A 25,022-nucleotide genomic window follows, 5' to 3' on the forward strand; every position below is an offset into this window, starting at 1 on the left:
GGAAATAACATTAAGTGAAAAAATGTTTGAGTAGCTATGGAGAACAAAGTGAGAACAAGGAGCCTGATCTTCCCAGAGGAATGTAACATCTCCCACTAGTGAAAAAAGGGGGTCCCAGCAGAAGAGCAGGCAGTGGTCAGTCTCTTTCACTTTACTTTTGCAAAGATAATTTCACACAATATCTTTCTGACACACCCATGAAAACTTTGCTCCTTTTTCTGCCCCCTTCCCACTTCCAACTATCAGCTGTCTGAGCTCTGCTAATCACAAGGGTGAGGTTCAACTGGTGAAAACATGTTGCAGTAAGAGGAATGTACCCTCTGACCTTTTTCTTTTCTTTGCCGGCTGCTCTCACATAAAATTTCCATTGTTGCAAAGCCAGGAACCATTTTCCCCATCAGTGAATCCCACCCCATGCTTATGGCAAAAAAAAAAAAAAAAAAATTCAGCCAAATTACCTTCGTGGAAAATGACTTTTCTGCAGTCTTTTGTGGAACTAATGAAGCCATGGCTTTCCCATTTCCTACAGTCTAGCCTCACTCCTGGGATCACCCATGCTATGTTGGACTTAAATGGCTTTCTGTTTTTGCCCTCTCTTGGCATGTTACTCTGAAAGCATTGCTGTGTACTGTGGATGGACTCCAGCAATCCTTAGCCATTCTTTTGATGTATAAGAATGGTTTCTTTTGACTCCCACAGAGTACCCATTGAAAAAGGTCTGTTTCTTGTACTTATTCTTCGACAAGTGGATGACTAGCATCATACTCAATTGACTTTATGGGGTTTACATTTAGGTAGCATTACTTAAGAAGGATGGGGGTGGGGGGAAATCTACCTCCAAGTCATTCTTTGTTTTAGTAGATACTTGTACTATCACCGTGTTTACTCCTAGGTTCTACTCTGGTGCCATAACTAAGTAAATTAAACCCACTGATCCAGAGAGAATTCAGTCTAACCCCAAAATGTTAATGTTTCTATCCTTTATAAGTGAGAGCCAGATTATTTTCCCTGGTGTGGTTTCAAAATTTTTTCTGCAAAATGTGTTTTTGCTTCTTAATCGTAAAATGTTAAACTGAAGTACAAATGTATCTCTCGTAAAAATCACCATCTATATCCAACTGAGATGAGAACAAAACAATAAATGGTCTGATCAGATTTTAAATAATTGTAAGATTCTGATTATATGAATAAAAGAGGAAAGATAGATATTTATCTGCAATAAGGAGAAATAGAAATAAGTTTACTAAAGAATCATTCTCCACTGAATTACCTTCCGCCCAGCTATTATAAGAATGAATTGAATGGATTTTGATATTTATAACTAGACTTTAGTCTAAAAAATGACTTTATTGCTGAACTAAGTATTCAGTTTCTAATTATTTCTAATGAATTTTACTGCATACTCAAAAAATGTACAAAAATATGCCCTTTACATGAGTACAGACTAATATTGTCTCTAAAAAATGCTCTGAATCATTCATGATTAATTTACTGCCTACTAATCATATGCATAATCATGGTTACTCTTGATTTTCTAGGATTTCTTATTTTGGGGAGTAACTAAATAAAACTGAGGCTGTCAGACAGATAAACATCTTTATTCATCAGAAGGCTAGAGAGGCGAAGATGAAATGTAGCTTAAATAAAGAAGAGGGACAAAGTAACAATAAAAACAAGCTGAGGGATGTCTCTGCTTGAGCATCGCTGACATAAGGTCAGAAGAATTTGCAGGATGAAGCCCTACTTAAATCAAAGCTAGTCTAAGTGACATCCTTGTGCCTTTATTATTTTTTACAAGCAATTTTTAAACAATTTTATAATCACCCTCTAGAAGAGTTGAGATGATGACTATAGACATGTAATATTCATGGCTAGGTCTTCAGGGCTTGGGGCCATCGTATTCATTGAATCTTAATGTAGTTCTCAGTCATTCACTATTTTGAGAATCCAATTGATTATCTCTTTATTTCCAGTGCTATAGGATAGAATATCCACGGCTTACTTAGTGGATCTTGGGCTATAATTTTCTAAAATTATTTCTTGTTTCAATAGAAGATGTTGTATGTTAAGCTTTGCATATAACTTCACATTGTCCCACAGAGGATTTCTATTTATCTTTCAGATCATTATCTTTTTCAGAACTGCCATGTGAATTTATCTGCACTACTCAATACTTCAGCTTCCCACTAACAAAATGAGTATGAAAACAGCACTTTGTGAGGTTTCTGTGAAGATTAGGTAGATTATGGTATGCAGAGGGCTTAGAACACTTAATAAATTTCAGTGTTGCTTTCTCATTTTATTCTTCTCCCTATTGTCATCGATCTCATTTGTTTCATTTTGTCTCTGATTCCCTGGGGACTTCTCAAACACAAATGAATGAATCGTCTGTCTTTGCATTGTCTGCTTCCCGTAATTGTAAACAGGACTTTGGCACAGGCTCTTAGGGAACACTGCTAGATATCACTACAGTGTTCAAATAAGAGCAGAAGCTTCTTGCTACTGTAAAAAGATATTAGAATAAACAAGAGACTTATGTCCCAGGCTTTAATTAACTTTACTTTTTAATTGAAATATCGTTGATTAACAGTTTTGTGCAGATCTCTGCTATACAACAGAGTGACTCAGTTATACCCATATAGACATTCTTTTATCTGAGGCTTTAATATATATACATATGCTTTTAAGATACGAAGAGAGAAAGAGAAAGGCTTGAGTGCATTTTTCAATAAATTTTCCCAATATAGAAAATTAATCATAGCCTCAAAATATTTACTGAACACTAGACTGAACACTAAACTGAATACTAAATACTAATTGGAATTCCTGATGCATCCTATATGTCTCTGCTCATATCCCTAAAGTCTGAAGTACCCCTCTATTCTTTTGTATTTTACCTCATTTATTTTTATAATAATTAATACTTATGTATTCACGAGACTTTGTTTCTATGAATGCTAAGAGCTAAAGTATGGATTAGAACAGAAGCCTTAGAATTTAGTTCCAGTTCTACCATTTGCTATCTGTTTAACCTCAATTAAGTTGTTTAAGCTTCCTGTAAAAGGCTCAAAATATATATATGAGAATAACGTATTGAACGTATTTTGTGAACTGTGAAACTCTAGTGGAATATAAAGCAGTAGGATTATCATTAACAATAATAATATTAAACATTAAGAGAGTGACAGAAATTCTCTAAAGCTGTGTCTTCTAACACTGATAAATGGTAGAAGAAACTTGTGTGAAGTCAAGAGGACCAAACACAAGGGGGGCAAGCTCAAGAGACTCAAATCAGGGTTCTATTCATTCTACAGAATGCATGATTGCAAGATACTGTCACATGTCTTAGTTTCTTGAAATATAAAGTGACATGGTTGTGGTGAGGATTAAATGAGATAATATATACAAAGTTCATCATGTAGGGTCTGACATCCAGGAAACACTTAGTAGGTGTTAACATTAGGTCTGCCATTTAATCGCTGCATGTCTTTGTACCAACCACTTACCCTAAGGTTGTTTCTTCCTTTAAACATAATTGTCATCTCATAGGATTTTTGTGAGAGCTTTGTGAATTACAGCACTTAGCATAGCACTTGATGCCTATCCCTTCTCCAGCAGATCTTCCCAACCCAGGAATTGAACTGGGGTCTCCTGCATTGCAATCAAATTCTTTACCAGCTGAGCTTCTAGGGAAGCCATTGATATCTAGATTATTTATTAAATGGCAGCTGCTATCATAATTAGTTATTAATAGCAGCGGTAGTCATAGGAGTAAGTCTCCCCATGTGGCTTAGTGGTAAAGAAACCGCCTGCCAATGTAGGAGATGAAGGAGACTCAGGTTTGATCCCTGGGTCAGGAAGATTCCCTTGGAGTAGGAAATGGCAACCCACTCCAGTATTATTGCCTGAAAACTACCATGGGCAGAAGAGCCTTGCAAGCTGCAGTCCATGAGGTTACAAAGAGTCTGACACAACTGAATATACACACACACACACACACACACACACACACACACAGAGTCATAGAAGTAGCAGCAGCAGCATTAGCTTTATGCCTATTGAAGTGAATCTGGAAAGGTAAGCAGAGCCTTCCTATCAGTGTATAGTAAGCATATTTAAAGAGTTTGAGTTTATGTAGGATTTTAAAAAAAAATCAAAATAGAACATAATCAGATATGTACTTTAGAGAGTGGATTGAAGTAAGACAAGAGCAAGAAACAGGAGACCTGTTAGAAAGTCATTGCAACATTACATGCAAGATATGATGTTTGTTGGTAGGAGGGTTAGTGGCAGTGGAGACAGAGAAATCAACAGATGTGAGAGAGGTTTAGGACTTCAGTTAATAGAACCTAGTGATTGATTATGTGGGTAGAATGAAGCTGCAGCTGGAAAGAAGGATGTTGACTTGGCTGTAAAACATAATAACAGGAATCAGGAATTTCTCTCTTGACCTCTAAATCCCTAACTAAAGCCTTTTCTGGAACCATATTGGAAAAAACTGGATGTTATTCTCCTTCAACTGTATCTTAATTAAATGTTTTCTAAGTTAGAGGAAATGCACTCTGTTACTACATTCATTGTGATGAAGAGTGTTCGTGGGTCCTTGATTTACACATGAAAAAATTGTATTATTTTTCTTTCTCTCTGTGACATGTCACCAGTTCAAGATTGCCCCTGGCAAAGCCGCTCAGGGGAGTGTACATTGTTCCTTAAGACGTTCCCAGCCCACAGCTAGTAGGTCTTGATTTACTTAAAAATAAATCAAAACCATCATCTTTCCAAATATATTTATATTTTGAAGATATTTCCAAATATCTTTATTGAGTGCATTCTCAAAGTCCTCTGTTGGATCCTGAGGATGGGGTGAGGATGTATATGAAGATGAAGCAGAAATGAAATAATTTTAAGCTTATAGTCTGATAGAAATGAGAGGGCATATGAATTCATAATCATAAAATAGGCAGATGATGACTAGGAGCACAAGAATTTATATATCCTTACATTCTCTGTAATGTTACTTTTTATGTTCACTTGTCTATCTCCTGCATTAAAACCATGAGCTCCTTGAGATACAGACTTATTCGTTCTTAGGTCTCCCCTCCCCCTGCAGTCTATTCTACACTATAGTCCAGTGTAGTTCCTACAGGAAATTTGGTAGTAGTTTCTGAATGAAAGACGTAGAAACAGGGCTTCAAAATATTGTGGGTAAGGGTCTCACTTCACTGAGAAGTACAGATTTTAAGGAAAGGCTCAGATGTTCAGGGGAGAAAGCTGGAGGACTTCAGTCAGCCACCACGTTGAGTAGGTAACTCCTGAACAGTAACTCTAGAGCACTCCAATTAACTTCAAAAAGGTAAATAATAGACTTTGTGACAGGAAGAAGGATCTTTTCCTCAGTGTGAAGAGCTTACTGGTCCAACTAAAGAATCATCAAATTCATTATGTTTAACTGATGGACAAGGAAGAATCCAGAGATTCTCTGTGCAATAAATCTTTACCTGTGATCATGTATTCTTGGCTACTGCATACTAAGAGTACATTTAGCCTGCTATATCTCCAGGTTCCACATCCACAGATTCAACCAACTGAAGATCAAAAATATTTTGGAAAAAAATTCCAGAAAGTGCCAAAAAGTAAAACGTGAATTTGCCACACTGGCACCTATTTGCATAGTGTTTATATTGTATTAGGTATCATAAGTGATTTAAAGATGATCTAAAGTTCACAGGAGGATGTGTGTAGGTTATATGCAAATACTGTGTCATTTTATACAAGGAACTTGATTATCAACAGGTTTTGGTGTCCTCCAGGGTCCTGAAATTGTTCCCTGCTGATACTGAGGGCCACCTGTACACATCTGAATCAAACCTTAGCTTGCTTCACAAAGGTAATTTCTCATCGCCTACTAGTACCCATAAGAATTTTTTTGAGATGACTACACCTCAGTTCAGTTTAGTTGCTCAGTTGTGTCCGACTCTTTGCGACCCCATGGACTGCACCACACCAGGCCTCCCTGTCCATCACCAACCCAAACCCGTGTCCATTGAGTCGGTGATGCCATCCAACCATCTCATCCTCTGTTGTCCCCTTCTCCTACCTTCAGTCTTTCCCAGCATCAGGGTCTTTTCCAGTGAGTCAGTTCTTTGCATCAGGTGGCCAAAGTATTGGAGTTTCAGCTTCAACATCATTCCTTCCAGTGAACACTCAGGATTAATCTCCTTTAGGATGGACTGGTTGGATCTCCTTGCAGTCCAGGGGACTCTCAAAAGAAACCAAGAATTCCACATTCCAAAAATCCATAGCATCTTACCACAACTGAATATGGCCAAGGATAGGGAAGAGTCAAAAGGAATAAACCTACACACAATAAAAGAAGATAAGCTGCCAAGAAAAGCAAACTCTGGATTTAGCTCTTAAAGACCTTAGGGCAAAAGATAGAAGTTCTTCTATTTAAAAACTTAAGGAATTTTCATATCTGTTAAGACTTTGCTTAAGATTTAGTACATGTGTATGTTGTTTACTCAAATACACATTTAGTTGGAGAAAGATTTTCCTCAAGTTTTTCTCCATCTTTAGACTATCGTTATTCATTAATATTTGTTTTATTTACAGTGCACTCCCAAATGTGGTCCAGGATTCAAGCATCGTATTGTTCTGTGCAAGAGCAGTGACCTCTCTAAAACATTCCCAGCAACACAGTGTTCTGAGGAGAGCAAACCCCCTGTCCGCATCCGCTGCAGTTTGGGCCGCTGCCCTCCTCCTCGCTGGGTGGCAGGAGACTGGGGCCAGGTAAGGTGGTTGGACTGTGGGCCCCTGCTGAAGCAGCACTGTGAGACACTTGAGGTTCCTGATTGGGTCATTACAGGGGCTCACGGCACGAGCAGCAGCACACAGACCTAGGGATGAGATGGGAATGTGAAAAGCGCGCAGGCGGCAGCAGTCACGTGCAGACACCGAGCCGTGTTCCTCCCGCCTGCACACTTCCCACGTTCACCTGCTTCTTGGATTCTAAGATTTTAACTTAAAGAGAAATCATCTAGATGACTAGAGATTTGAGCAAGCTACCAGAACTTTGGCTTCTGTTGCCAACTCTCAACTATTTCAAGAACAAATCAGTTAACACCATTTTCTTAATTTTCACAGTAAGAAAATGAATCCTCTTAACCTCACAGAAAACATGTCAGGATCTTAATTAGGTTTTATCTTTTTTTTTTTTTTTTAATGGCTGCACTGGGTCTTCATTGCTGTGTGCAGCCTTTCTTTAGTTGGAGTGAGCAGCTGCTACTCTTCATTTTGGTGCAAGGGCTTCTCACTGCTGTGGCTTCTCTCGTTGCACAGCATAGGCTCCAGGCATGAAGGCTTCGGTAGTTGTAGCACTCGGGCTCAGTAGTTGTGGCACATGAGCTTAGTTGCTCCACAGCTTGTGGGATCTTCCTGGACCAGGAATCGAACCCATGTCCTCTGTACTGGCAGGCAGAGTCCTATCCACTATACTACCAGGGAAGTCCCTGTATTTTTATATTGATTGGATTCATTTATATTTTATCTTCCAATTCCTATTGTTTTCTTTCTCAGTTTTAAATTATGTTATCTTGCTGAAGGTCCCCTTTAATCCTTTGAAAGCAAATTGATTTATTTGAATAGAAAGCAAATTAAATATTGTTCTTTTGAAAGTTGAAAAGGAAACCCATTTAGGTTATATTAAAAAATAATGCTCCAGAAAGTAAATTTCTAGTGAATCAATGCCCTTTTCCTGTGGTTTTACAATTAACCTTGTAGCTAGTTATTTTCTAATATCTGAGAGCCCAGGTAAATCATAGTGGCATATAACTACACCAGCATGATTTTGTCTGTGCTCTGGGCCTGCCATTACTTAGTAGGAATGGCATTTCATAGAATTACCAAAACTGTGGCCAAAATGCATTATCGCTAGAGTGTAGCTATATCTACAGACCTCTTTGGGGAGTGGGCAAAGATTTTCAGTCTCCGTTAAGGCAAATAAATATTCTTGGTCTATGCTCAGCCCTGTGGGGAAATAAAAGCGTACGACCATAAAATAATTAACATTTGCATTTGTCTAACAAGTAATTGTGTTCCCTGGTGGCTCAGAGGATAAAGCATCTGCCTGCCATGCGGGAGACCCAGGTTTGATCTCTGGGTTGGGAAGATCCCCTGGAGAAGGAAATGGCAACCCACTCCAGTATTCTTGCCTGGAGAATCCCATGGACAGAGAAGCCTGGCAGGCTACAGTCCACGGGTTCGCAAAGAGTTGGTCATGAGTGAACGAGTTCACGTCACTTTTTTTAACAAGTAATTAATAATGTTCTTTCATATAATGATATTTAGTTTAATTTACAAAGTGCTCAAGTGGAATATGCATCACAAGCTTAAGTAAGAATCGAATGCAGTTAAGTGTTTATCTGTAGACATGTGATAGTTTCACAATTTATAATTGATATTCTGCTATTAAAGAATCAGTGCAGACATACTCTTTTGATTTTTATTTAAATTAGGTAGGAATTTCCTTTCTTATATATTCTTTGTTGCAATGTACTGTTATATAAAGGTCATGTAGAAGTTTCTTCATGTTGATAATTTCACCAAATTTCCCTGTTCTTATTCTTTTAAATGTTGTCAAGTCCTTTTCTTCTCCTGTATACTTTCAATTCAGTTTCCTAAAATTGAAATTAATCAGTGAAAATACCTTTCAAAGATGCTTTATTACATCTTTATGGTGCATTTATTCATCATTCTGTATTTAGAAAGTTAAAAATAAAAGTATCTGTGAATATCCTGGCAAGTCCTATAAGTGCCTTGAGAGTTTTTGCAAATTAATCCAGCAGGGCCTTGGTCTATTTACCTTGTAAATATCACCATCACCTATCTTTCCACAAGTAGCTCCTCATCTCCTTGATCCCAAATCTTACCTTTGCAGTATTCTGAGTGGCAGGCCCTGAAAATAGACCACAGCTTCACTCTTCAGCCAGGATAGCTGATCAGGCCCAGAGAGCATTTCAGTTCTAAAGTAACTGAATCCCAGGTAGATGAAGAAGGAAAGGGAGACATGCTAACTGGCTACCTACAGACCTCTTCTCAGATTTGTCTCAGATCTGCATACTTTACAAAACTCAAGGTACTTATTTAATGTCTTTTTTTTTTTTTTTTTCAAATTGGTCTCATCACCAGGGCCCACAATGGTCACTGCTGTTAGACTGAACTAATATTTTAATCAGATTCAGAGCACTCCAGTAGACCACCGAGTTGTCTTCCCACGAGTCTTTAATAAATAGGGAGCAATAGTGATGTCCCAGCCCTAGAATCTCTGCCTATTTTACTTCTTCACAGGTATTTTCTCATTATACTCTTGTTTAACTTCACTGGCACTGCTTGGCACCATTGGAATCAGAGCCCAAGAAATCTCTGTCTGTTGTCTTCTGGAAACTATATTACTTCTATATTCTAGGGTAATGACACGATCCTTGAGTTTCTAAACCAATGCTGTAATAGAATGATTTAATCATATACCTCTCTAAGATTAACTACATATGAGCTTTAAAAGCTAATATATATAGTGTTTGAAATGACAGTATCTATTTTATCTCCTGAAAATTGTTGAGAACAGTATTTTGTCTCTCCTTGTCTTTTGCTTTAGTGTTCTGCTCAGTGTGGCCTTGGACAGCAAATGCGGACTGTGCAGTGTCTTTCCTACACTGGACAGGCATCAAGTGACTGTCCAGAAACTAGTCGACCTCCATCAATGCAGCAGTGTGAAAGCAAATGTGACAGTACGCCCATTTCCAGTACTGAAGGTAAGTTCCCCAGTACCTCCAGTACAGGTGGTAAGGGGACTGTAATCTCTAGTGATTCAACTGTATTGATTTACAGGGTTCAAAGAGCCCCATAAAACCACTGTTGTAGTGTGTTTGCATACAGCATTTGTGAAAGCTACACATGTACTGGATATATAATCAGGAAACCTAAGTTGTTGTTGTTGTTGTTTTCCAGACTCTTTCACTAACTGTATGACCTTTTTAAGTCACTTAACATTTCTGGAGCTAAGTTTACTTATCTATACAATGAAAGACTGGAATGGAGATAATCTCTAAGGTTCTGTCCAACCTAGCATTTTATGTTTGACTTGTGCTAGAAAGATAGAGATGATTTCTAATGAACCAAGCTTGAAAGTAAAAACTTCTGTTTCTTTTTGGCTGTAACAGTGGATTTCTGCTATTGGAGAGGTTAAAATCCATGCTTGTTACAGATATAATGAAATCATATGTTTGGAACTTCTTAGGTTTCAAATACTAATTTTCTCATTGAAGGAAAATAAAAGAATGTTATTGTAAAGCTGCTTATATAGGAGGACAATGTCTTCAGACTCTGAAAATTTTCTGTTACATATGGGGAAGTCTCTGCATTAACAGCAGATACCCATCCAAATTCTGAGTTGTCTTATATTATATTTAAATGAATGTACTTTCTTTATTCAATCAAGCATCCATTTGAAATCTCCTGAATGCTACTATTTGCAAGGCACTATCACAGAAACTAGAAAGTACAGAGACAACTGTGGCATAGTCAGGAAGTTCATACTGCCTTCTCATATATAAATATCTGAAGCCATGAATTTTAATTATGTCAGAAACCCAGCTATAGGACTCTACTTAAAAAAACAAAAGGATAAAGAGCTATGCTGACTATAATTTGTTAATATTTATCAAATGAAAATGAAATGGTAATTAATCTATTAAAAAGAGATTGTACCTTTTGATAAAATCTATCTAGTTTGAGGGACATTTTTTAATCTTATTTTTCAATATTTCCATGAGGACTTTCATTTTAGGAAGAGCAAGCATCTTGCATGACAAGATACAGAAAACTTGCATCTTTGCAAGTGGCCCATTTCTTATATCTGAGCAGTATGAAAAGTGTGTTAGTCACTCAGTCGTGTCCGACTCTGTGACCTCATGGACTGTAGCCCTCCAGGCTCCTCTGTCCATGGAATTATCTAGGCAAGGATACCAGAGTGGGGTGCCATTTCCTTCTCTAGGGGATCTTCCCAACCCAGGGATCAAACCCGGGTCTTCTGCATTGCAGGCAGACTCTTTACCATCTGAGCTACTAAGAACCTCCCTAGTGGCTCGATACAGTATACTTACTATATAGTTTACTGTTGCAAAGAAGTATAGCTTTACCCTACATTAATTAAAAATCACAATTTTAATTTGCAGAATCTCCGGCTGTAATGCCATCTCCTTTTTTCCCTTTGGTAAGGGATAGTCTATAAATCTAGCTTTCCTTCTCTTGAGAAGGGCTTAAAAATCTATGACAAACAGAAGTACTTTTCATAGCAAAACTACTTACCTTAAATGATATGAAATTTAAAGCTTTCTTTAAGCCTTGCAGCAAACAAATCTTCATCTATTGTGAATTATTGGCAATCAGTCAGTTCATTTGGGTTTGGGGGTCTGTTTTTCAGAGTTGCAAGATAAAATATTAAGGTAGAAGAGAGGATATAACTATCATAGTAAAGTATGTTGGGTATTATGTTAGGCCCTTTATATTTATTATCCATTATATATATCTCATGTACATAAATATCTATATGTATTATATAATCATGATAACAACCTTTTGAAAGTTGGTATTACTGATGAGGAAACTAACACACAGAGAGAGTGACTTACCCACATTACAAAAGTAGGATGTAGAAGAACCAGGATTTGAACAAAGATTTGGAAGAGCCCTGGTGCATATCATTTTCAACTACATTTATATGCTGTTTGTAATTTACTCTTAAAATCAAGAATTTTAACATGAAAACAGAGCTTCTGATTATGAAGTACAGAGACTTCTGGCATGACTGTCAAAGGATTAAGGCTTAATAATTGTTGAAAGACCTGGCTTTTTGACATGCCCACAATAATGTATGTTGAAGTTATATTTATAACTTTATTTTAGGCCATTTTAGTAATTTCTCCAAACAGTTCTCTACAGTGGATAATTATCATACATAAACTTTGCAGCTGGAGATGTAAGGCTGTTTTTATAGCGAGCGGAATATCTTTTGCAACTGTACTTATTTCTGCCTTAAAAAGATTCTCTTAAAATGGATAGATTTAATCTGATATTTCTTGGATTATTTGGAAAAATACTTCATAGTTATTTCTGTCTGGCCAAATCACCTTTTGATCACCATAATCTGAAGTATGCAGTTAGGACAATATTTTTAGCTTTCTCAGTAAAGGAGGAAACTTTTAGGAAATTATTAATCCTGCTAAGTATGACTAATCTTAGAATTGTTACTCCTTAAAGCTGTTGACTCATTTAAGACAGGATAAAATTAGAATTAAAGTAGAAATAATATAGCTGCCATAACTTGTTTTGTGTTCTCCTTAGCTTCCCAAGAGCATATATATTGAGTATATTAAAATGTCTGAAACTATCTGTTCATTCCATGAGAAGCTACTTATTGAATGCTTGCTGTGGCCAGCCTCTGCCATTTATTATGGAAATTCAAATACTCTTGTAAGTTCATAGTCTTACAGGGAAAATACTTCTTTAAAAAAAAAAAAAGCAAGATGGAATGTGTTATGTGGAGCCATTTACACAAATGCTAAGAGTGCTCACATAAGTGACTAAAAACTTTAATGTTTGGATCAAGGCAAGCTTCATAGACTAAGTGGTCTGTGATCCAGTTGTAGTTGGAAAAATACAGATGAAACAGTTGATTTAAGTCATAACTTGTCATCCATAGAGGTATGAAATGGGCAGATAATATGGATTTCAAAAGAGAAAAGGCTCTTACATGAAAGTAATATGAGCGTGACCTGATACAGTTTCTGGAAATCAGATCAAGGAGAGAGGAAGTAGCTCTTACAAAGGGGAAACTGGGAGGAAGGTCCAGTTGTGGGGGAAGGTTAACCAGGTCAAGTTCTGGTTAACGCAGGAGGTGAAAGAGGATGCTTTTTTCTACCAGAGTCAGGTTCCCTTGTTTCTTGGAAAAGGAGTTACTTTGGCAGGAATGATGCTAAAGCTGAAATTCCAGTACTTTGGCCCCCTCATGCGAAGAGTTGACTCACTGGAAAAGACTCTGATGCTGGGAGGGCTTGGGGGCAGGAGGAGAAGGGAACGACAGAGGATGAGATGGCTGGATGGCATCACTGACTCGATGGACGTGAGTCTGAGTGAATCCAGGAGTTGGTGATGGACAGGGAGCCCTGGCGTGCTGCGATTCATGCAGTCGCAAAGAGTCGGACACGACTGAGCGACTGAACCAAACTGAACTGAGAAGCTAGTTCATCTCTACTCCAAGCAAGACAGAGTAGGACTGAGGAAGATCTCTTGGGAACTAAAAGACCATCTTTCAGTGGGATCTCTATGGGTAACATGAACCACTGATAGAATCTTGATTATTATTTCAACTACTGAAGTTTAGGAGATGGTTCTCCTCCTGGTATCTTATTTTAAAATAATAAAAACTTTCAAACATACAGCAAAGTTGAAAGAAGTTTATAATGAATATCCACCATCTAGATTCTACCATTAACATTTTACTGAACTTGCCTTGTCACATAGAAATCTTATCTGTCCATTTGTCAAGTGATGGTGTTTCAATAATGTGCTTTCCAGGCATCCAACCAATAAATTCATTTAATTTGCAAACATGCCTACCATGTGCCAGCCACTGAGACTACAAAAGATTCCTATCCTCAAAGGAAGCACTGTTTAGTAGGGGTGACAGCATGCAAACAAATAGTTTTCACCATATGGCCAGTACTGTAATAGGGGTAGACAGAAGCTCCCATGAGTACACAGAGGAAGGAGGTGTCAGCAGAAGCATCACTGGGCAAGGCACTGGAAGGTGGAATAGTTGGCCGAGAAGATGTTGAGATGCTGGGCATTCCTGGCAGAAGGTGAGTGTGTGCAGTCACAGAGCTGTGGAGTCAAACATAATTCAGTATGGCTGCAGAGGGAGGCAGATGAGCAAGCAGTGGAAATGAGGCTGCAAAGAAAGAGACAGGGACTTGGTTTGGGGGGTTCCTGGATGCAGTGGAAAGAAGGTAAGACTCTATCTACCAGTTCTGGGAACAAGTGAAGGAAATTGGGGAGTGACATACTTAGGCTGGCAAGTGTGTAAAGGGGCAGAGGGAAGATAGCCGTGTGTGGGAGAAGAGTTACAAAGTTGTCCTAAGAGCTCAGGCTAGAGATGATGAAGGCTTGAACTCAGACAGATATGGTAAGGATCAAAAAGAGGCCAATGGTGACAATCTAGAAGGCTGGAATGGTGAGGGAGATGGGAGGGAGGTTCAGGAGGGATGGGATATGTGTGTACCTATGGCTGATTCTTGTTGATGTATGACAGAAAACCACAAAATTCTGTAAAGCAATTATCCTTCAAGTAAAAAAAGTAGCAAAAAAAGAGGGTAATGAATTGAAAAAAAAAAAAAAGAGAGAGAGACAAAATAGAAAAGAGAAGAAAAAGACCTTGATGAACCATTAGACATAGGAATGAGAATATGTTGTGGAAGTATTACATATGACTCTCAAGTGTCAGATTTAGGGAACTAGATACTATTAATCATGATAAGGAATTTAGGCATCTATATGGAAATTAAGCACATTAGTCCCTCAAAGCCATAATAAAATAATGGAATTTGAATAAAGTTTTAAAAAATAAAAATAAACAATGGAGAGAGATTGAAGAAATGGAGGAAGGTTAAGGCAACAAAGGATAGTAAGAGAAAGAATCAGAAGTGGAGCATCAAAAAATTTAAAGTAAATGGTGTGAGGGAGCTAGGAAGAAGAAGAAGGAAGATACAATTTACCACATTTAACATCTGCTTTAGCTTTTTATTCCTAAAAACCTTCAGCTAAGAGTAAAGGCATTATAGGCCTGATTTTGACAGACTGCCACTGATGAGGGTAACACTACATTGCTGCTAAGAGTGAATTATAGACACACTGGGTATCACTGCATTTGAAATACTACTCAGAGTACTTTTTAAAACTGCATCTGGCAGCTGAGACTAGCCTACTCAAGCTCACCTGAAATTCTATCCCAAATGCCATTTTATTCACCTTTACGCAGTTTCAGATTCCCTTGTAGTTTACATGGTGAGTCTTTTCAGCTTCTCAATTGCACAAAGCACTCTGTCATCTAGTATATATTGCTGCCAGGTAATGATTCATGGTGTGGAAAGGTGAGCAGGAAAGGTGTGGTTAGTGTACATTGGTTTACCAGACCAGGCTGTCTAATGGTGCCTTTGGCGGGTCTCAGTCTCCCTTAAGTAAATGACTCTGAGCTGCCTAAGCAGCTCCAGCAATCTCCTGAGATCCATGGAACAAAACAGCTACTGAATTTGGGTTTTAAGGTGGCATCTGATATATTAAAATCAATGAAAGGAATGAATGGTGAAGGTCATTTGGACTTTGAGTTCACGCAGGTGAGGAAGACCAGACAGTTTTGTTTCCATTTTAAAGAGCTCATAATCCACCATAACATTCAGGGTCACATTCCTGCTGTCCAGTTTGGAGGGAACCCTGGATTTGTATTGGATCAAAGCACCCTCAAGTTGACTGTGGGTGGCATCCAGAGAATAAGACTGGGTAAGAAGAAACAAAGAAATAAAGAGAGAAAGAAATGGCTTAGTCCATGGTAAGGTGGACTCAAAATGAAGTCCCATAGTTGATATTACCTTGCTTTACTAGTAAAAGTCAGTGGACTGTTCCCACTGCAGTGAATGCTATCAAATTCCCAAGTAAAACATGTTATTGCATCCTTTTCCAGTTGAATACGTAAAATACTAAGGACTCAAATATAGTTTCGTCAGGAAAAGTATTCTGATTTCACATCCCCTACTCCTAACTCCTGCACCATACATGTACATGCATACCCTTTGCCTTTCTCTTCTCACCAGGCTCTGCATCTCCATGGGCTCTTTGACAAAAGTACAGCTGGTTTTACTTTTGTAATCCAAAGGATAGACCCTTAGATGGGAATCATAGCTCTGCTTATTGTGTTCTCCCTCTGAATTTCATAAAGAACTTATAGGCACAGAGAACATGCATTCTCCAGAGAAAAGTCCTGAATGGTCCAACTTGGTCATGGAAGGATATGTCATATGTATCCCAACTCCTCCATTAATAGAATTTAAGCCTGATTTAGGCAGGCTTGGCAGTGTTTTATGAAATAAATATAGGAACAGTGCATTTCAGGAGTTGCTCTTATACTCCTTGGGTTAAGTCAAGCCATCAAAGTCATAATGAATCTCAATCCTTTTGCATCCTAAATTCATAAGCTTATGTTCAGTGTGACTAGTTCAAAATCATATCTTTTAGGTCAGAGTTTTGAAAGATTAATGTAAAGTACCTGGGGAAAAACTATTGGCACATCAATGATAAGTAAATTCATGTGTTGCCTATGAAACAGGTTGTCTAATTTTATTGTTCAACTCTACCAGAACCCAGATTACCAGTGAGACTCACTCCAGCATACCTGGCATGTTACTTAAGATTCTAATAGTGGGTCTAATTCATATCATGAGGCCTAGAAGCTGGCTTTCAGCCCTTGATATATCCCAAAGTCTCTCTGAGAAGAATTTAGAAATAGTCCATAAATTGTCCCTCCAGAAATCTCTCACCGTGGGTAAAGTGAAACTTTATTTTTGGGCAGGGAGGTGAGAGGAGATGTAAAAAAAGGAGAGACTAGTTAGGTTCACAAAATATGTCCCAGAAACCACACTAAAAGGACCTCTCACCCTTCTAATAGCCTCAGAAGAAAAAAGATAGAAGAGTGTCTTCTCATTCTCCTCCCCAGAGAGTGCTTAGCTGGTACATGAAGATAGTAGAAGAAAAATATCAGACTCTGTCATCTTAAAATCTTTGACCTGCTAGCTCAGATTCACTGCTTTAAAAGCAGTAGATATAAGTGTATCTGCATGAAGAAAACATGTAGTAAAGACCAGACTTTCAAAGTAGATCAACTACAAAGAGATTATATTACAAAAAGATTCTACCTAAAAAAAAGGATTCCTTTCAGTAGCTTTCCTAGTATAATTGTTTATGTGCAGATTATGTATTACTTGGGTATAGAGAAACCAATTTTTAGATATTTTAGATATTAGCTAGAAATCAATGCCAAATGAGGATCATTCAGAAATCCAGTCAAAACATATTTGTCATTGTTTATTTAAAAATATTTACCCCTTCTCTTGGATGGCAGAGCAGACCTCCTAATAATGATGTCCCCAAAGATTGACTTATCAGGGTTATCAGCCAAGAATAAGTACTGACAGGCAGAAACTCTGTTGCATTAAGATGAGAAGAATGCTGCCAAATAGAGTGGTTTTGGAATCAGACAAACCTGAGTTCTGGTCCCACTGCTTAGATCAACCAGCTGTGTGACACAGAATGAGTTTTATATGTAGCCTTTTGGAGCCTCAGATTTTCCATCTGTGTAAAGCTGACAGTTTATTTACTTAAAATGATTGTTGTTTAGTCGCTAAGTCATGTCTGACCCTTTTGCGACCCCATGGACTCTAGTCCACCAAGCTCTTCTGTACATGGGATTTGCCAGGCAAGAATACTGGAGTGGATTACCATTTCTTTCTCCAGGGGATCTTCCCGACCCAGGGATCGAACCCACATCTCCTGCATTGGCAAGTGGATTCTTAACCACTGACCCATCAGGGATGCTTACTTAAAATAATTAAATATATATAAATATGTAAAACTGCCTAAGTCAATACCTGGCATAAAGGAAGCACTTGATAAATTATTTTTAGTGTTATCATTACTAGATTAATCTCTCATAGACTTAAAAGACAAAGAATGAAAGACGGGTCATTGGTTGATCTTCTTTGATGAGCAGGTTTTCACCTCTCTGAAGACCAGTTCTTCCAGTGTAGGTAGTCCCTAGGCATCACTATGAAAAAGCTAGTGGAGGTGATGGGATTCCAGCTGGGCTATGTCAACTGCTAAAAGATGATGCTGTGAAAGTGCTGCACTCAATATGCCAGCAAATTTGGAAAACTCAGCAATGGCCACAGGACTGGAAAAGGTCAGTTTTCATTCCAATCCCAAAGCAAGGCAATGCCAAAGAATATTCAAACTACTGCACAATTACACTCATCTCGTGCACTAGCAAAGTAATGCTCAAAGTTCTCCAAGCCAGGCTTCAACAGTATGTGAACTGAGAACTTCCAGATGTCCAAGTTGGATTTAGAAAAGGCAGAGGAACCAGAAATCAAATTGCCAACATCTGTTGGATCATAGAAAAAGCAAAAAAATTCCAGAAAAAACATCTACTTCTGCTTTATTGACTACACCAAAGCCTTTGACTGTGTGGATCACAATAAACTGTGGAAAATTCTTCAAGAGATGGAAATACCAGACCACCTTATCTGCCTCCTTAGAAATCTGTATGCAGGTCAAGAAGCAACAGTTAGAACCAGACATGGAACAACAGACTGGTTCCAAATTGAGAAAGGAGAATGTCAAGGCTGTATATTGTCACCCTGCTTATTTAACTTATATGAAGAGTACATCATGCAAAATGCCAGGCTGGATGAAGCACAAGCTGGAATCAAGATTGCTGGGAGAAATATCAATAACTCAGATATGCAGATGACACCACCCTTATGGCAGAAAGTGAAGAGGAACTAAAGAGCCTCTTGATGAAAGTGAAAGAGGAAAGTGAAAAAGCTGGCTTAAAACTCAACATTCAAAAAATGAAGATCATCACATCTCATCCCATCACTTCATGGCAAACAGATGGGGAAACAGTGCAAACAGTGACAGACTTTATTTTCTTGGGCTGCTCCTTGAAGAAAAGCTATAACAAGCCTAGACAGAATATTAAAAAGCATAGACATTACTTTGCTGACAAAGGTCCATCTAGTCAAAGCCATAGTTTTTCCAGTAGTCATGTATGAATGTGAGAGCTGGACCATAAAGAAAGCTGAGTGCCAAAGAATTGATGCTTTTGGACTGTGGTGTTGGAAAAGCCTCTTGAGAGTCCCTTGGACTGCAGGGAGCTCCAACCAGTCAATCTTAAAGGAAATCAGTCCTAAATATTTATTGGAAGGACTGATGCTGAAGCTGAAGCTCCAATACTTAGGCCACTTGATGTGAAGAACTGACTCATTGGAAAAGACCCTGGTGCTGGGAAAGTTTGAAGGCAGGAGGAGAAGGGGATGATAGAGGATGAGACGGTTGGATGGCATCACCGACTCAATGGACAAGAGTTTGAGCAAACTCTGAGAGTTGGTGATAGATAGGGGAGCATGGTGTACTGCAGTCCATGGGGGTCACAAAGAGTTGGACACAACTGAGCAACTGAACTGAACTGAAGCAATCCCTAGAAGGTAAAACCATAACATAGGAATGGAATCTCCCTCAGGGCCCCTTCTTCATGGGAGCCCCCTGCACTCCGTCAATATTGACTGTCCTTCCATAGCCCAAGAATCACCATTTTATATCTCATCAAGGCCCATTATCTGCTTGGCAGTCTTCAACCCTGGTACTTACCCCAGATCTCCTCACCTCATCATAATTTACCTGCTCTCTCTTAAAATCTTATTGTTAATTTACTTATGTATGCCAGTGAAGAGCCTATATATTTTTGACAGGAATCCCAGAGAAACAATACAGGATGGTTGTTCCCAAATGTGTTATTGGTAGCAGTAATGAGAGCTGATAAACTGAGTGCTCACTCTTGTGCCAAGTCACACATGTGCTATAGATGTTACCTCATATAAACTTCACAACATCCTGTGAGCTTCATTTCACAGACGAAGAAACTCAGGTTTAGAGAGATGAAGTCACTTGGCCAAGGACAAACAAATACTGGGAACAGGCAGTGCCGGACTTCACCCCTGGATCTGCCACTGTCACCAGTGATACTCTCAGATCCTGGAATGTCCCTGCCTCCCTAAGCTTGATCCTGCTCCTAGGACCCAAATGAATTCCTGCTTTCAATTAAGTTACTTGGAATCAAGTTATTGAGAACTAACTTAGAAGAGGTGTTGGAAAGTTCACAGGGAGACACCCTGGCAGTGGGCCTCAGGCTGCCCCTAGGCTAGACACTGCTCTGGCCTAAGGGCTGTGCTGGGACCTTTGTGTGTGAAGGGGGCTTCTCATTTCTAGCCCCAGCCTAAGGAGCTGAATCCTGAACATTTTATTTGTAATGGCCTGAATGGGTGGCTGGAGGGGTGGTTGGAGGAAGAAACAATTTATGAATATTTTGTTTTATTCATTATCTTCTATTGAATCAAATTCTAAAGTCTAAATCTAAAAGAAAAATCTGTAAATTTTCTTGTATTTTGCTCATCTCAGAATTTTCCTGGTTCAGAAACTCTTCAACAATGGAGTAATGAACCTCCCAATAAAGTTACACCTCAGGAAATATTCTTCTTTGTCTTCAAACTGACTTGTGTCTGTAGAACAGCATTTTCTAAGTAGTAATCTAAGTATCGCATCCTTATTGAGAAATTCAGAGCACAACGTACTTGTCATCAGGTGGTAAAAGGTAATGATAACTAATAGTAGTAATAGTAATTCAGTATTTTACACTTACTGAGGGCCAATAACCATTCTATGCACTGTGCTAGGCAAAAATCATTGGCTACACATGCTACATGTGGGAGTGGGAACAGTCATCTTTCCTATTCACAGGTGAGGATGCTTAACCTCTTAGGCACAGAGAGGTTAGGAAATTTGTTCTGAATCATAAAGTTTGTAAATAGAAAGCTGGTCTTAAATCCAAGTAGTCTGACTACTAATTTTATTTCCTTGTACTGATAAAAGAGCCAGCCCTCCTCTATCCATTTATCAACTAAATCATTTTTATATTTTGGCAAAGAAGATGAAAGCCAAAGTTTATTTGGAACCTAAAGCAGTCACACCAAAACCCTGTTATAGTGCGTGAGAGTGATGGTCTCCACTGGAGGGCTTCCCCATTAGGATGGTGTTTTGAAATTAAAGATGAGTGATATTGTATCAGCTTTCCTCATCCTTTCAGTTCAGTTCAGTTGCTCTTTGTGACTCTTTGCAACCCCATGGACTGCAGCATGACAGTCCTCCCTGTCCATCCCCAACTCTTGGAGTTTACTCAAACTCACGTCCATTGAGTCAGTGATGCCATCCAATCATCTCATCCTCTGTCGTCCCATTCTCCTACCGCCTTCAGTCTTTCCCAGCATCAGGGTCTTTTCCAGTGAGTCAGCTCTTTGCATCAGGTGGCCAATGTATTGGATTTTCAGCTTCAGCATCAGTCCTTCCAATGAATATTCAGGATTGATTTCCTTTAGGATGGACTGGTTGGATCTCCTTTCAGTCCAAGGGACTCTCAAGAGTCTTCTCCAACACCATAGTTCAAAAGCATCAATTCTTAGGCACTCAGCTTTCTTTACAGTCCAACTCTCACATTCATACATGACTACTGGAAAAACCATAGCCTTGACTAGAGGGACCTTTGTTGGCAAAGTAATGTCTCTGCCTTTTAATATGCTGTCTAGGTTGCCTCATCCTTTATGCTTAGCTTTTCTCATCATTTTAATAACTTCACTATCCTGATAATATATTTCTCTAGGTAACACTGATACAACCTTTTTTGTACAACACAAAACAAAAATATTCTTTTTTATGACAAATATACAACACAAAAATATCCTTAGCCTAAACTTTTTGGGTTACTTTTCACTGATCATGACAGAGAAGAAAAAGCATAACAAGTGATCTCCAAATTAAAATATATGGAGATACTTTCACCTCAAATTCAAACTTGATTCACCAAATATCTGATTTTTTCACTGCAAAGTTTAAAGAAATTTTTAATGTCTCTCCTATCTTTTTTCAGCCAAAACTTAAAATTTATTGAGAATCTTAGTATAGAAAGTTTCTATTCAAATTTCTAACAATTATTCTCTTTGAAAATCAGAACTCAAGGGATTTCTATGGTGGCAGAGCTTATGCTTTCAGAAGATTAAAGGCTACAGTTTAAAATGTTAAGTCTTTCACTGAAAAAGCCTTGAAAGTGAGATCAATAAAATTGTTACCTTACTTTTTAATAATAATGACTAGAAATTTTTCCATTTCTTTGCATTTAATTTACCATGTTTATCATATGGCTTATGTACCATGCATATGATCTCTTGAACCTTAGTGGATTTATGAAGCCAAAGAAAAAAACAGGCAAATAAAGAAACAACTTTGTTCTGTTGCACTGAACATTTCCTAGTGTTCTGCCTGATTCTAATTATCTTAAACAATTTACCCAGGATGCTTCAGTATAACCACCTGGAAAAATGAGGGTGGAACGTTGATTCTGGGAGGCATATGGAAATTTAATTACTAGATTTACAAAGTATTTTAAAACCCCCAGATAAAATTGACCAGAGAACTGGAGAAGAATATCTTCATTAGCAGTAGTGGGGTTATATGGAATGGTGGAGGTTTCTGAGACTCAAAAGCCTGTGTCTATTTTTCTACACTAGCCCCTCAGCCCCATCTTCTACAACCAGCCTCAAGGGGAAGTGGAGAAAGAATCATTTATTCACCTTCTGGCTGCAAGAACTGCAGATTTCAACTATGGCAGTTCTAGCACTGAGGAGAAAACACACATAGGAAAAAAGAAGGCCATGTCTCACTTCCAAATTAAAAAAAGACATTTCTACATGTTTCCATAACCCACAGACTGCTGCCATTTGAGGCCAACCCCCTCCAAGTTTTCCTCTTTGTCTAGTGTAGTTGCTAAATCTAGGCCACTGTCAGCAGTCCTTTTCATTCACCCAGGCCCATCCCCACACCCCACAGATGCAGAGATTCTCTGGAGACATGTGTACTCTGGTATCAAACAATGCAACTCATGTTTGATTTTGGATAACCTTGCACTGCTGAATAAAATAACCCTTGAGAAAGAAGCAATAAAAGCACTGTAAGAAAAATGACTCATGTTTCCAAGCTGTCTAAAGTGATCACTTATCCCAACAAATGGTAATTCTTTCAAGACACAGTGGGCATGCACCATACTTATAAAAGTCTGGGAGAAAAGCCTTGCAAATCATTTTTTTTTTAAATTCGTGTTAAAATGTATCAAAAGAATATTTCTGGTAGGGTGTACCAGACAGGGTATGCTTGAAAACAAAAACCACATGGATGTGAAAGCCAAGGTGCATTGGCCCAGGGAGGCAGCGGGGTGGGGTGGGGGTGGGGTCTCTGCAGAACATCCAAGCTTATTGTTTATGTACTTGTTTATGTGCCTCTAATTGTTTTCCCTTTTCTTCCCCCACTGGTTAGAGTGCAAAGATGTGAACAAAGTGGCTTATTGCCCACTGGTGCTGAAGTTCAAGTTCTGTAGTCGAGCATACTTCAGACAGATGTGTTGTAAGACCTGCCAAGGACACTGACCCACGGAAAGCCAGAGAGAGCGCCTTGTCATTTCATCGTGGAAATGTATCCATCACAGAGAGCCACCCAGAGGAAGAGGATTGATGTCCTTGCAAATGCATTACCCTGTGGAAAACGTAACCACTGGTCAGCCCTAGCTGACAGGATTTCAATATTATTTTAACTTCTGTGAAGTGGGATTTATTGATCCAAAGTGCTGGACACGGTAGTAGGAGGGAATGCCAGATTGGAGAGATCCAAACAACGCAGGGAGACTTGCTTACTGTGGAACCTTTGTGTTCTTTCGAGTAAATCCAATAGCCTGTTTACCTCCTTGGACCATTAAGATAATTTTTATTATGGACTTAGCAATGACACTGAATCCATTTGTGTTTAAAACTGTTTAAAATGTAGCTGTTTTGGTCAACTATGGAAGTAAAGAAGATTCAGAAATCATAAGTCATAGCTTAAAAATATTTACTATACTTTATCTCACTACAACAGCACAATTTAAATTCTAAAATGGGCTTTGAACTGTAATTTAAGGAGCAATTATAAATCAGAAGTAATGAAAGTTTGTATTATTTTTCTTCATTCCACTTAATTTCCTTAGGAATAATCCCCCTGTTCTGAACACTGCTGTGAGCCATATATAAACTATATTAAACTGAACAACAATGAAGGACTTAGTTTAAAGCAGTGCATCAGTTACTGCAGCTGTGCAAGTCTATAAATTCACTGCTAAAAGACTGTGGCCAACTTGCCATTGTGCAAGTGAAGCTGAGATTTCCATTAAAACTTTAAGAGAAAAACATTTCAATTTCATGCAGAAGCAGACCTGGGGTATGGTAGAGACTGAAGTACCAGGCCTTTTGCTGCCAGCACACAGGCTGCCTCAGTTCTTATTTGAGTCACCCCAGCTCACTCATGTTTACATCCTCTCCAGCCACAGACCGGCTTCTGCCCTGTTGGATCGTTGCATATGCATGCTGAGCTTGCTGAGATGATACCATGCAAAAGACAGACTGGCTCGGTGACAACCAGGCAGACCCTTTTGCTGACAATTACGATGGGTTCCAGATGTCCCTTCTTTGATATGGCAGAAGGGCATTTATTTATATAAGAGCAAGTGTGTGTGTGTATGTGTGTGTGTGTGTGCGCAGGCGCTTTTGAGTGTGTGGGTAGATGAGTGTGCTTGCACATAGATGTGCTATTTCTGTGAGTTCTAAGGTAGGCAAGGGACAATAACCAAAGAAGAAAAACTCATGAAGACTAGAGATTATAAAGCATCATTTAAATAGTCACCTAACCAAGGATTTTGTATTTTTTATGGATACTCTGAATGGCAATTAAATGTGAAATCCAATTTCTTGGGTAGCTCAAATTCTAGAATCAAATCCACCTAAATTAAATTGACTAGCTCACATTTTCCCTGTCCACAAGTTTCACATCATCCTCATCGAAAAGATTTGACAGTCAGATTTTTTAAGAAGAGAAACAAAAAGAGGGTACTTGCTTATATGAATATGTTGTACTTGAACACTTGCAGCAGGATCTTGACGAATGTGTTTTGTGTCCAAAACACGAGTGCACCATGCGACACCAACACCTCAAACTCAAACCAAATGGCTACT

At 38.6% G+C, this 25,022-nt stretch overlaps 1 protein-coding gene across 1 annotated transcript in view; it reads left to right on the top strand.

Annotated features, from left to right (window-relative positions):
- ADAMTS6 (ADAM metallopeptidase with thrombospondin type 1 motif 6) overlaps nucleotides 1-23,408 on the top strand; it is a 277,466-nt gene extending 254,058 nt beyond the window's left edge. The window contains exons 22-24 of the mRNA XM_068990700.1: nucleotides 6,613-6,789; nucleotides 9,653-9,809; nucleotides 23,299-23,408. Of these exons, the coding sequence (XP_068846801.1) occupies nucleotides 6,613-6,789; nucleotides 9,653-9,809; nucleotides 23,299-23,408 (444 nt within the window). The remainder of the gene's footprint in view (nucleotides 1-6,612; nucleotides 6,790-9,652; nucleotides 9,810-23,298) is intronic.
- The last annotated feature ends 1,614 nt before the right edge of the window (nucleotides 23,409-25,022 follow it).

The sequence above is a fragment of the Capricornis sumatraensis genome, chromosome 18 (assembly GCF_032405125.1).
Source record: "Capricornis sumatraensis isolate serow.1 chromosome 18, serow.2, whole genome shotgun sequence".
Classification (NCBI taxonomy): domain Eukaryota; kingdom Metazoa; phylum Chordata; class Mammalia; order Artiodactyla; family Bovidae; genus Capricornis; species Capricornis sumatraensis.